This window comes from Penicillium expansum (assembly GCF_000769745.1).
Source record: "Penicillium expansum strain MD-8 chromosome Unknown contig58, whole genome shotgun sequence".
NCBI classification, from domain to species: domain Eukaryota; kingdom Fungi; phylum Ascomycota; class Eurotiomycetes; order Eurotiales; family Aspergillaceae; genus Penicillium; species Penicillium expansum.
In genome coordinates this window covers 181,289-199,536 of record NW_015971292.1, presented here as the reverse complement: position 1 = coordinate 199,536, position 18,248 = coordinate 181,289, and the positions used below count along the sequence as shown (strand labels likewise).

Genomic DNA, 18,248 nt, shown 5'->3' with positions numbered 1-18,248 from the left:
ATGTTCTCTAATATGGCCACGTATGTCGTATACCAAGATATTATATATATTTTTTTTACTTTTGTAAGTAGGGAGACAGTTGGTGGTATGTGAGTACTCCGCAGGGGCTGCAATAATGGAATTCAATGGTGTTGTCATGGTTGTCATATCCGGGAGTCTCCCGAGGTCCACCGAAAATGTAATCAAGATCATCGCATCCACAGGCATGCACCAGCCACAAGCATAGGGCCATTTTGCCTGTGGCTGAGGACATTTTAAAATGAAATAAACTGTGGACACCTGGGCACCTGGGCACGCTAATCCGCTTAAAGCGGGTACAATAATGACGGAAGGGGCGAATATGCAAGTCAAGGTACCCTGCATGGTACTTTGGTACTTTACCAAACAAATTCATGGACTTTGAGAGTCAAGGGGGGGGCCTACTTGGAATTGTGTACTCTATAGTCCGTAGCTCGGAGAAAAATGATGGGAGAAAAAAAAGGAGAGGGGACACAGGGTCACTCGACAGCTGCATCCTGCACAGTTCCGGGTTTGGTCTGTCTGTGCTGGTCTTGCAGCCTATTGACGTATACATAATCGTATCTGTAGATTATGTAGCTGAATACGGACAGGTCAAGTAATAAGTAATATGACTGGACAAAGAAAATCAAGTAGAATAATTATTCCCGGAGGTGGTCTCCGTTCTCATTTGACGGAGGATTAAGCTAAAAGTGCTGGGCAAAAGGGGGGGGGGGAACAGGGATCTAAGAAAGCCAATGCGGCTGCACGGCCCTGTGGGCTACATAGCACCACGGAGCACAGTTGCACTAACGCACCTTAGAGGCAACCACGGGGGGAGTCCCCACTCGGCGTCTTTTGCCGGGGGTTTGTGTGTTCGTGTCAGAAGGGAGATTAGGCATTATGGATTTATTAAAACAGCAAATAAAACTAAATTAGGATTAATTCTTATTTCTATAAAATGTGTATAAAGACTGAATAATTCTAAAACTTCTTATATACTTAATTCTTTCATGAGATCATGGGTGGGTTTTGAAAATGGAGCCCAAAAAGGAAAAAAGAAAAAGAAAAAAGAAAAGAAAAAAGCGAAAAAAAGGAAAAAAGGAATAAAAATAAAAATAAAAAACGACCAAAAAAAAGACAAAATGGAAAAGAAAATTCGAAAAAATAAAAATAAAACGAACATAACCGCCTCCAGATCTTTCTCCACAACGCTAAGCCGTTCCTGAGCGTCAGCTTGGATTAGATAATCAGTTGTGACGGCCGGGAGCTACCTAACCACTAGCGTATCTTGGCGAATTTCACCTTTCCTGCCAGCCCCTCGACTCTTCCCTCTCTCTTCCCCCCTTAGGCTTCCGGATCATCTTCAATTCTGACTTCCCCTTTCCCCACTGTATCGCCTTGTATCTTCGTCTCCTTCTTCAATATTTTATTTTTTCCCTTCTACCTTCGCGCGTCAAGCTCTACATAGCTGTGACCTCACCCGCTGCCCCCCGAGATTGTGTCACTGCCATCTCGCGCCACTCATTTATCTTCGGGATAGCGCCAAGGTCCAGTCGATTTTGGAAAACTGCCTTCACTGCTGGATAGTGTCGCGTGAGGGACCTTTACTTCTTTCGCGACCCGTCCCTCTTTTTTCCATTTTTCGCTCGTGCCCATCAGAAATTGCGCCTCAGGATTGGCGTGCGACATCACAAGAGTACACTTAATCAGTGTCTAAAAGTGGTGTAGACTTGGATTGCATCATCTTGTCGCAAACCTACCCCGAGAGTTCGGTCGCGACACGATTCAACTCAAACCATATTCACGATTATCGGGAACCATGTCTCATACTCAACCATCACCCACCGCGGGCGTGGCTCCTCACCATGCGGCAGCGCATCTAGCAGCGCATGCGCAGGCGCAGGCGCAGGCCAATGGTCATATGTCAGCAATTCCTGTGCAAGGTCAAAAGGGAGTCCCTTCTCTCACCACCGCACAGAAGATCGCCACACTCAATGAACAAGTCTGGCTTCAAATAGGTAAGGATTTCGTGGTCATGTACTTAAATTGCCCAATGCTGACAGCGTCTCGTCTGTAGGAAGCTTGACCGAATTGATGGGCGATCTTGAAGGTGCGATGAATGCCTATGAGCAGGCCCTGCGTCACAACCAGTGGTCTATCTCAGCCATGAATGCCATTTCATGCATTCTACGGACAAAAGAGCAGTTCCCAAAAGCAATTGAGTACCTGCAAAATATTTTGAAGTTGGATCCGAGCAATGGAGAGACTTGGGGCAGCTTGGGCCACTGCCACCTCATGATGGATAATTTGCAAGAGGCATACACCTCTTACCAGCAAGCACTTTACCACTTGCGCGACCCTAAGGTAAGCGGTTTCCCCTCATATCTTCCCTGGAATACTAGTCGCTGATTCTAATCCCCCCCCTCCCATTAGGAACCCAAGCTGTGGTATGGAATCGGTATCTTGTATGATCGCTATGGTTCTCTGGATCATGCGGAAGAGGCTTTCTCGCAGGTGATGCGCATGGCACCCGATTTCGAGAAGGCCAATGAGATCTACTTCCGCCTGGGAATCATATACAAGCAGCAGCAGAAGTTTAACCAGAGTTTGGAGGTATGTAAAATCTCTTGGTATGGGCCTTGAGAGCTGTGACTAATCCATTCCAGTGCTTCAAATACATTGTTAGCGATCCCCCACGCCCTCTAACCGAAGAAGACATCTGGTTCCAGATTGGCCATGTTCACGAGCAACAGAAAGACGTAAGTCATGCTTCCACCCACTCTTTATTCTTACCTTGTACTCATGAAATCCTTAGTTTGAGTCTGCTCAATCCGCATACCAGCGTGTCCTTGAGCGGGATCCTAACCACGCCAAAGTTCTCCAGCAACTTGGATGGCTCTACCACCAGCAGAGTAATGCCTTCCAAAGCCAGGAAAAGGCCATCCAGTTTTTGGAAAAGTCTGTCAATGCTGGTAAGCACACTTTTAATCCCCCATCAAAGTTGTATGCATTAAAACTAATCAATTTTTTCCCTAGATAACAATGACGCTCAAAGCTGGTATCTCCTCGGCCGTTGCTACATGTCCATGGCGAAATACCCCAAGGCTTATGAAGCCTATCAGCAAGCTGTCTATCGCGATGGCCGCAACCCTACTTTCTGGTGCTCGATTGGTGTTCTTTACTACCAGATCAACCAATACCGCGATGCTCTCGATGCTTACTCTCGTGCGATCCGCCTGAATCCTTACATTTCGGAGGTTTGGTATGACCTGGGCACTTTGTATGAATCATGCAACAACCAGATTGCCGATGCCCTGGATGCCTACGGACGCGCCGCGGATCTTGATCCGAGCAACGTTCACATCAAGGCTCGTCTGCAGCTACTCCAAAGTCAGTTGAATGCTGGCACAGCTGGACAGCAGCCACCCACTGCTCCCGCGCCTCAGCCGCAGGATGTTCATCCTCAGGCTTATCAGGCACCTGGCGTTGGTGCACCTCCAGCTCCTCAGTGGGGTGCCCCAGCCCCCATCGGTCCCCCTCCACAAGCTCCTGCTCCCCCGAGGCAGATTCCTGACTGGAACCGTGGTATCAACGAGCTTCAGTCTCAGAGCCAAGCTCCCCCACCTAACGGACTTGATCAGCGTGATGCCCGTATCCCCGGTGCTCCCGCTCAAAGTCCTCGACAGGAGCCTGGCCGGGCGTTCCCGGATCCCCGCGGCGCGCCTCGCTCACCAAAAATGGGTGATCCCAATGCCTACCCGCCGCCTCACACCCTACCTCAGCTTGGAAATGCTCCTGGTCCAGGCCACGAGCGCGCTCCTAGTGGCGGCAATGCCTTTGGTGCCCCACGAGGTGCTTTGCCGAGTGGTCTGCCCGTCGCTCCTCCTGGCCCCCCTGGACCTCCTGGGCCCAATGGAGGTCCTCCTCCCCCTCCTTATCAGAATCGTCCTTTCAGTCCTGCTCCTGAAATCCGCCCTATTCGCGATGAGCGTCCCTCTTCGCCAGGCTCAGGATACCCTCTCCAACAGTTCCACCCTGGTCCTACACTCCCCCCACAAGTTCCAGGTGGTAACTCCATCGCCTCCGGTGCTCCGGCCCCTGCTTCGGCTGCTACTGCTGCTGAGGCTGCCGCCCGTGATCGCGAAGATCGCCCCACATCTGCAATGAAGCGCGGCCGCGAATGGGAGGCCGATGCTGGTCCAGTCAAGAAGCATGCGAATGAAGAGAGCCGCGCTCGTCTGGATGACCAGAGCAACCGCCGCCCGAGCCCACCTGCTCGTTTGCCTTCTCCTGGTGAGATGCAACGCCGAAGCTCCTCAGAGGCCCGCCGCGAGGACGCCCGTCGTGCCAATGAGAACTACCACCCCTCAGAGGCTGCTCACCATCCTCCTACTCTGCCTTCGATCCAAGACATGCCTCCCCGCCCTTCTGCTGGCCCCAGTCTCCCCCCGATGGCCGAGGCCTCCGCACCCGCATCCAACGCTCCCCCCTCTGGGCCTCCTCCCTCCGTCAACACCCCGGTCAAGGAAGAAGTTCCTCGCCCTGAGGCTCCCCCTGCTCACGAGCCCCCGGCGCGCAAGATGGATGTCGATGAAGACTACGATGACGAAGTTGAGGAAGAGAAGAAGGCTGCTGCTGCTTCCAAGGGCAGCCCCAACGGCAGCGCTGCTGGCAACCCCGCTAATGGCGCTGGCAATGCCCGTGCCAGTACTCCATCGAAGGCCGAGCCCACAGCGTAAAAAGTCTTTCCTCTCCCGACCAGACAAATGTGGTCTGGTTAAACCGGGCAAAGCCCAAATCTCCCACTTCCTTGCTCCTCCCTGTCCTTCTTATCTTTCAGTGTGTGATGTACGGTATGAATGTGCGAGTTACGATGACTACCTAGTTTCAAGCGCGTGCGCTGAAAATTTGTCATGTCTGTTCGTTCTCTTCTTTTATGATTTCTTAGTCTCCTTTCACTGTGAATTTTTTTTTTATGGTGCATTAGGCATCCTTGAAGCAAACCATTTGTTTGATACTCTGGAATTTGGTAGAGTAAATTTATAACATCTCCTATTCTTTATTTTTTTTTTCATCAAGTTATATTATTGTCCTAGTTAGATCTCCAAGTATGTAGTATTACTCCGTAATGTATTTCGGTCTACATTTTATTCCAGCCCACAATGTGGATGTCCTAAAACCATATTGCTGGCCGTTTGCCTTGGCAGCAGGAAGACCCATAAAAATCATCTCAGGGCCCGGAAAATCTGGACGGCACGTGACAAGACCAGGGCTGGGTTAGATAATTTGGGTTATTGTGGGGTGCCTCAGGCTCTTACCCGCCAAGCGTCTCGCTTAGGTTAGCCCACACACCAAGCGTGCAAAATCAACTTCGACATTTCCAGATCGTCCTCCCACCACCTCGACGACTAACGATAACAGGGTCAAGATGTAAGTCTATCCCGATTGAAGATTCATATACAATCGCCATTGAATACAATTGCTGACCTGCTTTCGCTATTCAGGAGTCACCGGAAGTTCGAAGCGCCTCGTCACGGTTCGTGATCACCTTTTTTCCTCGATATCGAAATTTCGAAATACGGCCTCTGTGTGTGTACAGTATACTGATTATATCTCCAGGCTCCCTTGCCTACCTCCCGCGCAAGCGCGCTGCCCGTCACCGTGGTAAGGTCAAGAGGTCAGTACTTTCTGAATGAGTTCGTGATTTGTGGATTTGTGTGCTGAGACTTTTTTTTGCGACAGCTTCCCTAAGGATGATGCCAAGAAGCCCGTCCACCTTACTGCCTCCATGGGCTACAAGGCTGGTATGACCACCATCGTCCGTGACCTTGACCGTCCTGGTGCCAAGATGCACAAGAAGGAGATTGTCGAGGCCGTCACCGTCATCGAGACCCCTCCTGTACGTTTTATCCCCGTTGTGTGCGAAAGTGAAGGAAGAAGAAAAAGAAAAAATCGACCAGAACCTAACATAATTTTTTTCTGTTTTCTAGCTCGTTGCCGTTGGTGTCGTCGGTTACATCGAGACTCCCCGTGGTCTCCGCTCTCTCACCACCGTCTGGGCTGAGCACCTGAGCGATGAGGTCAAGCGTCGCTTCTACAAGAACTGGTACAAGTCCAAGAAGAAGGCCTTCACCAAGTACGCCAAGTCCCACGCCGAGAGCTCCGGTGCCTCCATCACCCGCGAGCTTGAGCGCATCCAGAAGTACTGCACTGTCGTCCGTGTGCTCGCCCACACCCAGATCCGCCAGACTCCTATCAAGCAGAAGAAGGCCCACCTTATGGAGATCCAGGTCAACGGTGGCTCCGTCTCCGACAAGGTCGACTTCGCCCGCAACCTCTTCGAGAAGACCATCGACATCGACTCCATCTTCGAGAAGGACGAGATGATTGATGTCATCGCCGTCACCAAGGGTCACGGTTTCTCCGGTGTCACCTCCCGTTGGGGTACCACCAAGCTGCCCCGCAAGACTCACAAGGGTCTGCGTAAGGTCGCCTGTATTGGTGCTTGGCACCCTAACCACGTCCAGTGGACTGTTGCCCGTGCCGGTCAGGACGGATACCACCACCGTACCTCTTGCAACCACAAGATCTTCCGCATCGGAAAGGGTACCGATGAGGGTAACGCCTCCACCGACTTCGACATCTCCAAGAAGCAGATCACCCCGTATGTTCCCCCCTGATATTTTGGCTCTGTGTTTGATCTTAGTTCTAACGTTTCTCTAGCATGGGTGGTTTCGTCCACTACGGTGAGGTCAAGAACGACTTCGTCATGGTCAAGGGCTCCGTTCCCGGTGTCAAGAAGCGTGTTATGACTCTGCGCAAGACTCTGTACCCCCAGACTTCCCGCAGGGCCACCGAGAAGGTCGAGCTCAAGTGGATCGATACCTCCTCCAAGTTCGGTCACGGTGCTTTCCAGACCTTCGAGGAGAAGAAGGCCTTCATGGGTACCCTCAAGAAGGACCTTGTGGAGACTGTTTAAGATGTTTAAGCCTATGGTTGGTGGTAGTGCAACGTTTCATATTCAATAAAAAAGCGAATATCCTTCACGATTTACATGTAGCTGTATATTATCTGTAAATTTATAAATATATCTTAGGTGTATCAGGAAGAAATTCCTCCAACAATATATATCCATCTCTTTCTCTCAACTCGTCTCTATAATAATCCAATATATTTCCCATTACTCTTGTTGAAGATATATATATTTGGTTCGGGTGTTTATATATGCACCCGGAATGCTAAGCTACTTTTCTTCCCTTTCCTAATTACTTTCAATTTCTCCATATATCTGCTTACGTTCTCTAAAAACCCCTGAGTCTCTTTGTTCGTCTAAATATACCATAGTCCAATCTGACAGGCCGGTGATGAACAAAATGCGCCAACCTAAGGTCCATTGCGTCATCCCACACTTTTCCCTGCCAGCTTCAGCAAGAAAGCGGGCTTTGCCATTTTCATCCTACACTCTACGTTCAGCCTTCCAAATCGAACATCCCCAACCTCAATACCGTCTCCTACACTGTCTACACCACAAAACGAGCCCAAGAACCCACATCCCAAACACAGAGCACCAAACCCGCCTCTTCCCCGCAACCTCAAGACCGCAACCACAAACCAGCTCTCCCCTCCCCATCCAGTCCCCCTTCTCAACCTCAACACAAACCATGTCCTCCGACGACGCCTACATGTCCTTCCTGGACAAAGCTAACGCAGATGTGAGCGGAAGCGCCCCGCAGCAAGGAGCGGGCACTGTCAAAACCAAGACCGTGCACAGCTCCCTGTCAGTCCCAAAGCCGCTGCAGTCCGTCGACGCATACTACATCTCCGATACAGACGAACCCTTCGAGCCTGTGGCATTGAAGTGGGATGGCGCTGCCAAGGGCGCGCTGCCTAGTGCTGGTATGTCCTGACCCTGTGGCGATTCCATTTCGCATCCTTCAAGGACTTGCTCCCTTGAAACCCCAAAGACATAATATCCTAGAACCGCCCTGCTAACTACCCCTCCCTCACCGCAGAACAGCTCTCCTCCCTGATCTCCCCAGATACCGACCTGTCCCAGTCCATCTCCATTCTATCCCCATCCTCCTTCGACCCGAAGAATCAATACAGTGCCGCCCTGGATGCTGTCCGCGCCGCGGCTGTCGAGAAGGATTCTGGTGCCGATCAGTCGGCTGTTGAGGTGAAGGTTTACCGTGTCGAACAAACTAGTACCAAGATCGAGTACTGGGTTCTGGCATTACATGCGCCTGAGAGCCGTATTGTCGGTCTGCGCGTTAAGGCTGTTGAGTCGTAGGTGTTTAGGCTGTTTATATCCAATGCAGAAGTCTTGGGAGGTAGACTAGGACATAATTTTTCATTTTGCTATTTGATGTGTAATTGGTTATTCTACGAGAATACGATATTGATATTCCATGAGAAAGCATAGAGGTATAGCAGCACAGTTTCTCGCTGTCTTGTTCGTTGATATTGATAGTATTGGTACGGAATGGATAATCAGAGGTTTCATCTTACTTTGCCCTTGGTGCAAGGTGGTCCTGACAGCTTCTTGTTCGGGATTTGCATTCTTAAAGCCTGATGGTTGGGTTTGGCAGGACGCGTGTCGATGGCTGTGCAAAATAGGTTGAATTGGTCAATTAGCCTTGAACGGAAGAAAGCTATGGCCAGTAATTGATTCTCTGATGATTATGCTCGTAGCTGTATGTTTGAAGAAATATCCACATCTCTCTATCTTGCACTTGCACTGGTGGACCGGGTCTCGGACCATGTCTCTAATCCTCTCCACTGATTCGCTCTTCGCTTCAACAACTCCCCGTGAATCTATACAGAGTTACATGTAGCTGCTATTATTACTGCATCTGAATCTCTCCAGGTTCATGACCATGTCGATCCCCGAATTCCGGCCAGCATTCTGGGCGGGCCATTCCTCGGGGCCCTGGGAAGCAACGGGAATGCCGCACCCTAGAATAGCCCTACCCAGGGTGTGAGCGCCAGGATGGAGCTTCAAAACCACCAATCTACTTCAATTAATAGAGCCATACAGTCAACAATATGCAAAACACGACTCGAGGTCATTGAATCGAGTATTGAACAATACTTTACTATCATCCACAGTCCATCCCAAAGGCTCTGGGGAAGAGAGAGGCATAAACATACCACTGGTTGCCCCCTTGGATCTCTATCATTCCTGGCTCCTCGTGAACCTAAACAAGACCCCTCGGGCCATCTAGGCTCTTCTTTTCTTCTGTGGTTTTGGCCTTTTTTCTCCGTTTAGACTCTGTTTGTCTCTTTTATCGTGTCGCCGACGGACGTTCGATGCTATCCGACCTGCCGTGTCCGTTCTTTCGCTAAACCATCGCACTCATCAACTGTGCATTACACCGACCTAGGTCCTCAGTCTTTACCGTTGAGATACATAGCAAAATCGTTGCGTGACGAGCCGGAAGAAAGAAAGAAGAAAAAGAACACCTCATCGTCATACGAAACTGGCCCACGGAGTCCACCAACGACTGATGCGAAAGGGCCTTTCTAGCGGTACCAATCGAAGGAAGAGAGTAAGGTCTCAGCATTGCAGAGCAAATAAGCGTGTCGAATTATCCAGGAACTCGAAAAAAAATGTCGGACCATAGCCCTGATAGCTCGGAAGGAAAGACGCCTCACATCCGACTCAACTCGGGGCGGCAGGATCCTTTCCTTCAGACAAATGGAGGCTACGCTCCTCTTACATCGCGGACATTTCCTCGGCCCTTGACACCACAGGGCCCGGAAACGCCTACGGCAGTGGGCGCTCGAGGGATGGCAGTGTCACCATACGGCGCATCAAATGTCCCCGAGTCCTCGGAATTCTTGCTGCCTCCGAAGTTGAGGCCTACACAGGGACAGGGTGTGAGCGAGACTGATCGGCCCCGGTCTCCGGACCGGTGGTCTGCGGCTCGCTCCAGTATCAGCTCCATCAGTCGTGAGAGCACTTTCCCCTTGGATCCCTTCCATGACTCGAGGGCACCTTCGCACGCTGGCAGTGAGGAGTATGATGTCAACACGCAGACTGTGTCAGGGAAGTTCAATATCATGCCCACTGATGGGTTGTTGTTATTCCCCGAGGATGTGGAGAAGGATGACTACTTGCATAACCCGGACCCGGCAGACAAGGATCGAGATTGTGATATCTGGAATCGACGTGGTATTATGAATCTCGGTGGTCTGGCAGTTTTCACAGTTGGTCTTCTGGTGCTATTCATTGGTTACCCACTCATGTAAGATTGGCTTATTTGACTGTCTCTCCGCTCGGCTAACTAGTAATTGCAGCACTTGGTTGGCGGGTTTTGGGAAACATCACGATGGTCTATGCCACCCAGAAGACACGCTTTGTTTGGATGTTGGGGAGCGACCATTGTTGGAAAACCTCCGCATGGGTTTGATTGACCCAGATACACCAAAGGAGGCACACACAAAGAAAAATGTCAATGGAAAGGAGATGAAGCTAGTTGTAAGTTGTTTGATAGGTCACTAGCAGCGACAAGTGGCTAACTTTGCATTGAAGTTCTCCGACGAATTTAACATGCCTGGTCGGACGTTCTTCGAGGACGATGACCCGTTCTTCCAAGCAGTCGATCTATGGTACGGAGTAACACAGGACAAAGAGGTTAGTACAAATTGGGTCAAATCACCGCTCAGACGCTGACTCTATTTAGTGGTATGACCCTGATGCAGTAACCACGGCAGAAGGCACCCTTCAGCTTCGATTTGATCACTTCGAAAACCACGGCCTCGAATACCGATCTGGAATGGTACAGAGCTGGAACAAGCTCTGCTTCAAGGGGGGCCGTCTCGAAGCTAGTATGTCTCTCCCGGGTGACGGACACATCCAAGGTTTTTGGCCTGGTTTCTGGGCAATGGGTAACCTGGCTCGTCCTGGCTATGCTGCTACCACTGATGGCATGTGGCCATACAGCTACCATGATGGCTGCGATGCAGGAATCACCCCTAACCAGAGTTCTCCTGATGGTATCAATTGGCTGCCTGGTATGCGGTTACCCGGATGTGCCTGTCCTGGCTCTGACCACCCGACTCCTGGTACTGCACGCAGTGCCCCTGAGATCGATGTGATTGAAGGTAGCACTGCTCCACTCTATGGCGACAGCGGTCCCTTCGTCGGTAGTGCGTCGCAGAGTTTGCAGACTGCACCATTCGACCTGTGGTACCTGCCCGACTATGGTGAGTATCTTTCAATATTTTTTTCGCTCTGCTCAACATCCACTAACCAAAGAAACTCCAGACTTCGCCGCCGTTTACGACCCACGCGTCACACAAATTAACGCCTACCGAGGCGGCATCTACCAACAAGCCATGTCAGGCCTCACCAACCTAAACCACCGCTGGTACAACGGCACCGAATATCAAACCTACTCCTTTGAGTACACACCGGGTGCAGAAGGCGAGGTGACCTGGTTCATCGGTGCCGAAAAGACCTGGACATTAGACGGCCGCGCCATCGGACCTAACGGCAATGTCGGGCAACGCATGATCCCACTCGAGCCCATGGCACTGATTATGAATATGGGTATGGCCGATAACTTCGCGCCGCAGAACAAGAGCATCATTGATTATATGCCTGCTATCCTGCGCTTCGACTACGTCCGCATCTACCAGGACCCCGATGATGAAAGCGTTACTTGTGACCCACCGGGTTATGAGACGACTAAGTATATTGAGAAACATCGCAAGGCGTACGATAATGCGAACTTTACGACTTGGTATGTCTCTATCCCTGATTTTGTCTTCTTCTTTGGGCTTTACTAACGATTGTACTTTCAGGGACGACGCTGGGTACAATTGGCCCAAAAATTCTTACATGCATGACTGTCCGGCTAATTAAACACTATAATTCTATTTCTCTGTTGATCTCCTAAACTGTTAGTCGTTTTAGCGGCATTGTTTTCTGGCGTTGTTGGGTCTTTCGCATTTCTCGCCATTCATCATTGGTTCAATACGACCGTTCGGTTCTTTTCACTTCTTTTCACTCTTCCCTTGTAGAGACCATCTCATATTTTACCTAAATGGCACTGCTCTCAAAGGATTGGTATATCTCCAACAGTACTCAGGACCAACTTTGGGATTGCAACGCAATAATACACCCGATATCCACTAAGCCTAATCAGGGGGTTCAACACCAGTGCTTGACCAAATTGCCATTGTGCGCTATCACCGCCTGCTCGATCTGGCCACAGTACAGGGACCCACGGCAAGAGGGTACGAGGTTACTCGTCAACAAGTTGAAGCATCCATATCTTCACTTCTATCCGAAATCTGAACCCATATGTTTGAACCTCCTTATTAAGGTGAAAATCCATCGCTGTCAAGCCCTCTCCCAGAGCTGACCAGTCTCTCCTGCGCTTACCGGCAATATCTCTTTCTCATCCACTGACACTGGCTATAGATCAATCCCGGGGCCATACAATAAGCTATACATGAAATTCTCTGTCAATCATAGACGTGAAGCAAAGCCTACCACAGAGGCATCTCATTTCTTCCATTCTCACTAGTCATTGATTGCACCTGCTATCCAATCTCCGACTCCGCACCACTCAAGACCTGTCTCGGTCTGCTCTTCACTGACTTATACCCCATCCATCTCATTACCTTCAACATGTCTGGCCAAAACATACATGTCATTTCAGACACGGAATCTGAATCCGAATCTGATGGCGGCATGCAACTCGATGACCTAGACCGCGTCGACGGTATACCAATGTACGATAACAGCGAATTTCCCAACGTGGATGGTAGACCAATGCCCCGCCCTCTATCAGAAGAAGAAGAAGATGATGATGATGTTTGGGGCGTAAATACTTCAAATGGATCAGACACGGGTATGTATCCCTCTTCCCTTGTTGTCAAGTCCAACTACGAACCATCTCTATCTTGCTCGAACCTCGGGAATCCTTGCTTCTGTGCACAAATGACACCCAGCACAAAAAAGCCCCCAGTCTAGTCTACATACTAACAACCCAAAAAGGAAGATTCAACGGCCGTGCCCAAAACCCCCTCACAGCATCATACAACCGCGCCGGCCCAAACGGCATAACAGAGCCCCAAACCGCCTTTGAAAAAGACGCTCGCACGCGCTCACATCTCCGCGACGAAAAACACGCCGCCTTGGCTATCCTCATGGACAGCGAGTTATTAGTTACATATGCGCTTGCCTCGCGAGAAGTACGTTACTACCCCTAACCTTGAATCAAACCCCAGCCACAATTACAATTACAATTAAACACCACTAACACAACTAAGACAATCCCCCAAACCTGCCGGCGCTTCCTGGCAAAATATCTCGCGCCCAACGACCCAGAAAAAGCAGAAGAACTCTACGACCCGCGGTTCTATATCGCGCCTGACGGAAAGGGCGGGGAAGGGTCGCTTATTCGTGGTCGGTATCGGGAGGTTATTGGGGATATTAATGATCATAACTGGCATAAGCCGGCGCATTTGAGGGCGTTAGATGCGAAGAAGGCTAAGGGTGGTGGTTCGCGCGCTGTTGGGGCTTCGGGGTCCTCTTCTGGTGCGAATTCGCCGAGGGGGGTTTCCGAGGGAGGAGGAGCTTCGTTGGTGGGGAGGAGTTCGGGTCGGGGTCCGGGTCGGAGTCAGGTTCGGAGAGTGGAGGATGAGGATGAGGATCTATGAGTTATGAATTTGATGCGAGTTGTTCTTAGCGTGCTACTTCTTGCATGGTTAATCTTCCAGGCTATTTGAAAAATCGAATCTTATTTTAGTGGAATGCAGCATGCTTGACTACAGGCTATTCACTACCGAAGACGGACATGATACTATAATGTTTGTATTCGCTAAAACAGATTAAAAAGAGAGTACTATACAGAAAAATTCAAACCAACGACAGCACCACTAGCCCAGAGAGGAAGAGGAAGAGAACAAAAGAAAGAGAAAAGGGGTATCATCGAGAGGATCCAGAAAAGAAAATAGCGTCTCTGGTGGGTTTTTATGTTCGTTCTCTCCCTCTTTTTCATCTCTGGGATATTACCCGAGAGTCTCAGGCAATGCGGTGGCACTGTAGTCGGACTTGCGAGCTCATCTTCGCATTCTTGGTGGAGCAGCTGATCGCAGATGCAACAGCCATCCAGATCAGGGGAACAGATTAAACAAGCAAGAGACAAGACGAGAGATATAGAGGAGCCAATCAGAAGACAGAGAGTAGCCAGGACCAAAGCCAAGGCTAAGCCAAGGCCCGTCTTACATCTCTTCCTCCTCTATCCTCCGCTTCTCCGAGTGAAACATACTTTCCATGTCTCCTACTTGCTTACGCTCCGAGACCTCTCGGCTGAGCATCCGAGCGTAGTGAGCCTGGGCATTCATCAGTGTCAGTCCTCGAGACGGCATGGGTTTGTATTCCGGGTCATTATAAATTGGGTGGTGCAGGCGGTGCGAAGTAGTGATCCGGATCCGACCGTCTCTCATGACGGGTGATTGTCATTGCAGGGGCTCCGAGCTTGAAGAGAGACGGTTGAGATGGAGGTAGACGTCGGTTCCGTAGCTGTGGAGATCAATTAGTAAGGGTTTTATGAAAGATAGTGAAAGCAGAGAAACAACATACCCCTCCATACTGATCAACTTCAAATCACCGCCGAAGTACCGTGCGTACAGTCGGCTTATTGGTAGACCATATCCAAATCCAGCCATTGGCGCTTTGAAGTCGTTCTTGTCGAAATCAGGGTCCAGGTTGGGCGTTTGCTCCACGGTCGTGTACATGTAGGTCCATACGAGAGGGATCGATGAACGGGGGATACCACCGCCCTCATCGGAGATCTTGATTGTGATGTCCTCTTTGCCCTCGGCAACAATGACCTTGGTCACGGGGAATTCATCCTTATCGGCACCATGTTGTTCGACGACCGCTCGAAGCGAGTTCTTGAGGGTCTCGAAGAGCATGTGCGACAGGTGTCCGGGAACATACATGAAGTTCAAGTCCTCCTTGCAGACCAGCTGCACCTTGGGCGACTCAAAAAGACCGTAGTAGTCCTCGCAGACGAAGCGGGCGTTTTCAATGGCCTCGAGCGCGATATCGCGAACATTGGTCTTGGTACAAATTATTCCGACATAGTTGGGGTGTTTGACGTGCGTTTGTTCCGTGAGTGCGATGTGTTGGCCGATGAGCATTCGTATACCAATTCTTGACATGTAAAACCGGTCGAGGAAGGACTGAATCGTGGAGTCGATCTGCATGCGCTGTCGCGCACGTTTCCATTCTAGGATGCCTTGCGCGACGGTGGTCACGACTCCATCGTGGCGTCGCTTGATCTGTTGGAGGGTCTTGGCGAATCGTTGGTTGTAGTCGTTGAGTTCCGGAGGCCAGTCCCCGCGGTCGTCGGCGGGGAAAAAGTACCGTCGGCCTGCCGCGGCCTGCGCTTTTCCAACACCATTTCCATTGGCTACGGTCACAGATGACCGGTACTGGCCTTCACGCACGCTGGGGTTTTGAGTTGTTTCGGAGAGGATTTTTGAAGGGCCGCCGTTCATCCGACCTGGTCGCAATAGGCGTGCTTTCACTTCTTGAGTCAGAGTGGGGCGAGGAAGAGCAATGATTTCCTGGGATTCGGGTTAGTGTGTGGATTTCGAAATTAATTGTCAATGGGTGAGTCACATACCTCAAATGACTGCGCATACCAGTCCTGGACTTTTTTGATCGATGGCATCTCACTGAGTCCATCTGGCAGCTCACCCAGATCCTGCACGCGATGTGCGAGACGAATCGGGAGCTCCTCAGAGAGAAATTGAGAAGCGCGGAATAGGGTACCTAGATGGGAATTAGATATTTACAGGTGGATAGTGCTAGATCAGTTCATCGTTCTTACCTGTTGAGGGACGGTCACCAAATTGGACCATCTGCCTCAGTGAGACACCGGTTGCGGGGAAGCTGGCATAGTGTCTGATGGTTTCCATCAACCTCTCTGAAGGCTTCCACATGGTGGGTGTATGTTGGCCGAATGGCCTTGTAAGAGATGTGTGTTCTAGAAAGTGTGTTATGTGGATAGAAGTGTCGAGGAGGAAGTGTGAGTAATGCGAGTCATCGGAACGTTTTCACTGCCGAGGTCAAGCGGTCCCCGGGTTTTCTCCGCTTGCGCTCTCCGGGGACCGGAGGAAGATCACACGATTGGAATTAAGCACCGTATGATTTACAGAGCTATTGTTTAGAGTCGATTTCCTTTTTGTTTATTTCTCTTACTACACAAATTATATCAATGAAGAGTGTGATATTAAGCCCTAATGTACTAGGTCGATAACTCCGTTCACCCGTAACGTCCACCTGGGCAAAGTTGAACTATGACATAATTATGTAGCCTGAGGCACATGAGTCACATGCGAGATATCAGGTGGATGTTGGGGATCTACATGTGAAGCCAATCTTGGAAGTACATACCCGGCACATTTCTTGGGTCTTCTTTCTCGTTTAGCAGAGCTACTGCCTTGGCGACCTGAAAGTAGATCCCGTGTCCGCGATTAATGTTGGACTGAAGTATATCAACCCAGGGACAACTGATGAGTCATTGTCACGCAAGAAGAGTAGAATGAGAACAATAGGAGAATTTAGGCTAATCATATGTATAACATAGTGCACTAGACTCTGTGCTTGATATAGCCCGGTAGTACAACATATATACTATGCGATGTCTATATAGCAATATATACCGTATTTCCCTCTTGAATGACTGATTGTCTTTATATTTTTATATTTTTTTACATGGATATAGATTATATACCTTGAATTTGCAGATCAGATACGACTGCTTCGTACATATATGTACGCAACTATGCACCATATGACTCAGTCCAGGACCGTGCATGCACAATCTACCATTCGGTACTTTTGTTAATTTCCCCCCATCACGCCCCCCCTTTTTAGCCTTTCAATAGCCATCGCTAAAGAAAATGACACTTGTCGAGCACCGCGTCTATCTCGCATTTTCTGGCGCAATCACTCCTTGTTCGCCTTAATTGAATGATTCTTGAGCTCTTCAGCTTGGAGAATCTTCATTTAATATCCCATATCCATTTATATCCCATAGAGAAGAAAGAAAAGAGAGAGAAAAGCCATAAGATGATGCAACGGGCCACGTTCCCACCGCTACCCATTCGCCCGTCCAACAGATCCGCTTTCTGGAGACTCAATATTCCCTTTTCGAGCTCTTGCTGTTTTCTAGCAATTATTGTTTCTGACTGGCTATTCATCGGCCCCTCATACCTTTTTGTGTGCGTTGGCAAAATAAACCAATCTCCCTGAAGGAAAAAAAAAACAAAAACAAAAAAAAAAAAACCTGTCAATTGTGCCCTAAAAACCGGTCAAAACCTCGAATTTTCCATCTCTTCAATTCCTTGACAACCTGTGCACCAGTGACTCCTATACTTTAACCCTCTCCCGGCATATACATAGTGAAAAGAAACCCGTCACCCCTCCGAAAACATATACCCTCCGGATTCTATTCACACAAATGTCTCGCCGTCGAATATCCCACAGCGAAATGAACGAGGCTCTCGCGTACCCCTTTATGCAGTCCAACGGTCAATCCAACGGCCAATACAACGGTCAATTAAACGGCCAACCCCCTCGCCGAGGTCCCATCGAAGGTCCCAATGGCCGTCGCCTCATCCGTCGCGTCACATGGCGCTCCTCCACATACAAGCTCATGGCCACCCTGTGGGTGCTGGCCGTCCTCTACATCGTCTGGCTAGTCCGCGACCTCTTCTTACCCTCCGAATCCGAATCCAAACCAACCCCTCCTGCTCAACCCGAACAAAATTAAAGGCGTCGTGTGTGGTGGGGGGGAAGGATTGCGCCTTGGATTGGGTGTTTCCTTTCTCGGAGTGGGGGGTTTACCCATTGCGGGCATTTGCGCATCCAAGTCAGCTTCTTTTTGATTCTGTGGATATTTGGGTCCGAGAGGGTAGAGGACTTGGGCAGGGATGCATTGCGCTTAGGGGGAACACGGCTTTTGGCCCCCGTGAGAGATTGCGCCGAGGAGGACACATCCACAGCACGGGCTTGATTTGTTGCATCTGCCGGTTGAATTACGCTTGGTGGCTCCGGAGATACTCCGGGTTATTCCAAGGTTGGTAATAGGCGCTGGTGGCCAATTCGGGGGTGGTATTATGCTGCTGTCAACATTGTGATGTGCTGGAGTGGATTCGACTTTGCCGGATCTTCCTGTTCAATGGCTTGACTTCTCTCTACGGACTATATTTGCTGT

At 49.9% G+C, this 18,248-nt stretch overlaps 6 protein-coding genes across 6 annotated transcripts; 5 read left to right on the top strand and 1 right to left on the bottom strand.

Moving 5' to 3' along the window:
* Positions 1-1,819: 1,819 nt before the first annotated feature.
* PEX2_021900 (60S ribosomal uL3 domain-containing protein) lies at positions 1,820-6,979 on the top strand (the record flags this gene model as incomplete). The annotated part of the gene is made up of 12 exons (XM_016739465.1): positions 1,820-2,018; positions 2,078-2,364; positions 2,434-2,613; positions 2,667-2,759; positions 2,816-2,972; positions 3,037-4,735; positions 5,422-5,430; positions 5,505-5,536; positions 5,620-5,677; positions 5,743-5,899; positions 5,991-6,664; positions 6,724-6,979. 12 exons carry the CDS (start codon positions 1,820-1,822, stop codon positions 6,977-6,979), a joined length of 3,801 nt encoding a protein of 1,266 aa, XP_016599375.1.
* Positions 6,980-7,661: 682 nt separating this feature from the next.
* PEX2_021890 (uncharacterized protein) lies at positions 7,662-8,290 on the top strand (the record flags this gene model as incomplete). The annotated part of the gene is made up of 2 exons (XM_016739464.1): positions 7,662-7,896; positions 8,013-8,290. 2 exons carry the CDS (start codon positions 7,662-7,664, stop codon positions 8,288-8,290), a joined length of 513 nt encoding a protein of 170 aa, XP_016599374.1.
* A 1,319-nt stretch (positions 8,291-9,609) lies between these two features.
* On the top strand, positions 9,610-11,793 carry PEX2_021880 (SKN1/KRE6 family beta-glucan synthesis-associated protein; the record flags this gene model as incomplete). The annotated part of the gene is made up of 5 exons (XM_016739463.1): positions 9,610-10,247; positions 10,300-10,480; positions 10,535-10,636; positions 10,686-11,208; positions 11,270-11,793. 5 exons carry the CDS (start codon positions 9,610-9,612, stop codon positions 11,791-11,793), a joined length of 1,968 nt encoding a protein of 655 aa, XP_016599373.1.
* Positions 11,794-12,640: 847 nt separating this feature from the next.
* Positions 12,641-13,674, top strand: PEX2_021870 (uncharacterized protein; the record flags this gene model as incomplete). Its single annotated transcript, XM_016739462.1, has 3 exons — positions 12,641-12,863; positions 13,010-13,206; positions 13,285-13,674. 3 exons carry the CDS (start codon positions 12,641-12,643, stop codon positions 13,672-13,674), a joined length of 810 nt encoding a protein of 269 aa, XP_016599372.1.
* An 801-nt stretch (positions 13,675-14,475) lies between these two features.
* PEX2_021860 (PDK/BCKDK family protein kinase) lies at positions 14,476-15,969 on the bottom strand (the record flags this gene model as incomplete). The annotated part of the gene is made up of 4 exons (XM_016739461.1): positions 14,476-14,539; positions 14,600-15,591; positions 15,651-15,799; positions 15,858-15,969. 4 exons carry the CDS (start codon positions 15,967-15,969, stop codon positions 14,476-14,478), a joined length of 1,317 nt encoding a protein of 438 aa, XP_016599371.1.
* A 1,523-nt stretch (positions 15,970-17,492) lies between these two features.
* PEX2_021850 (uncharacterized protein) lies at positions 17,493-17,804 on the top strand (the record flags this gene model as incomplete). The annotated part of the gene is made up of 1 exon (XM_016739460.1): positions 17,493-17,804. One exon carries the CDS (start codon positions 17,493-17,495, stop codon positions 17,802-17,804), a length of 312 nt encoding a protein of 103 aa, XP_016599370.1.
* Positions 17,805-18,248: the final 444 nt, after the last annotated feature.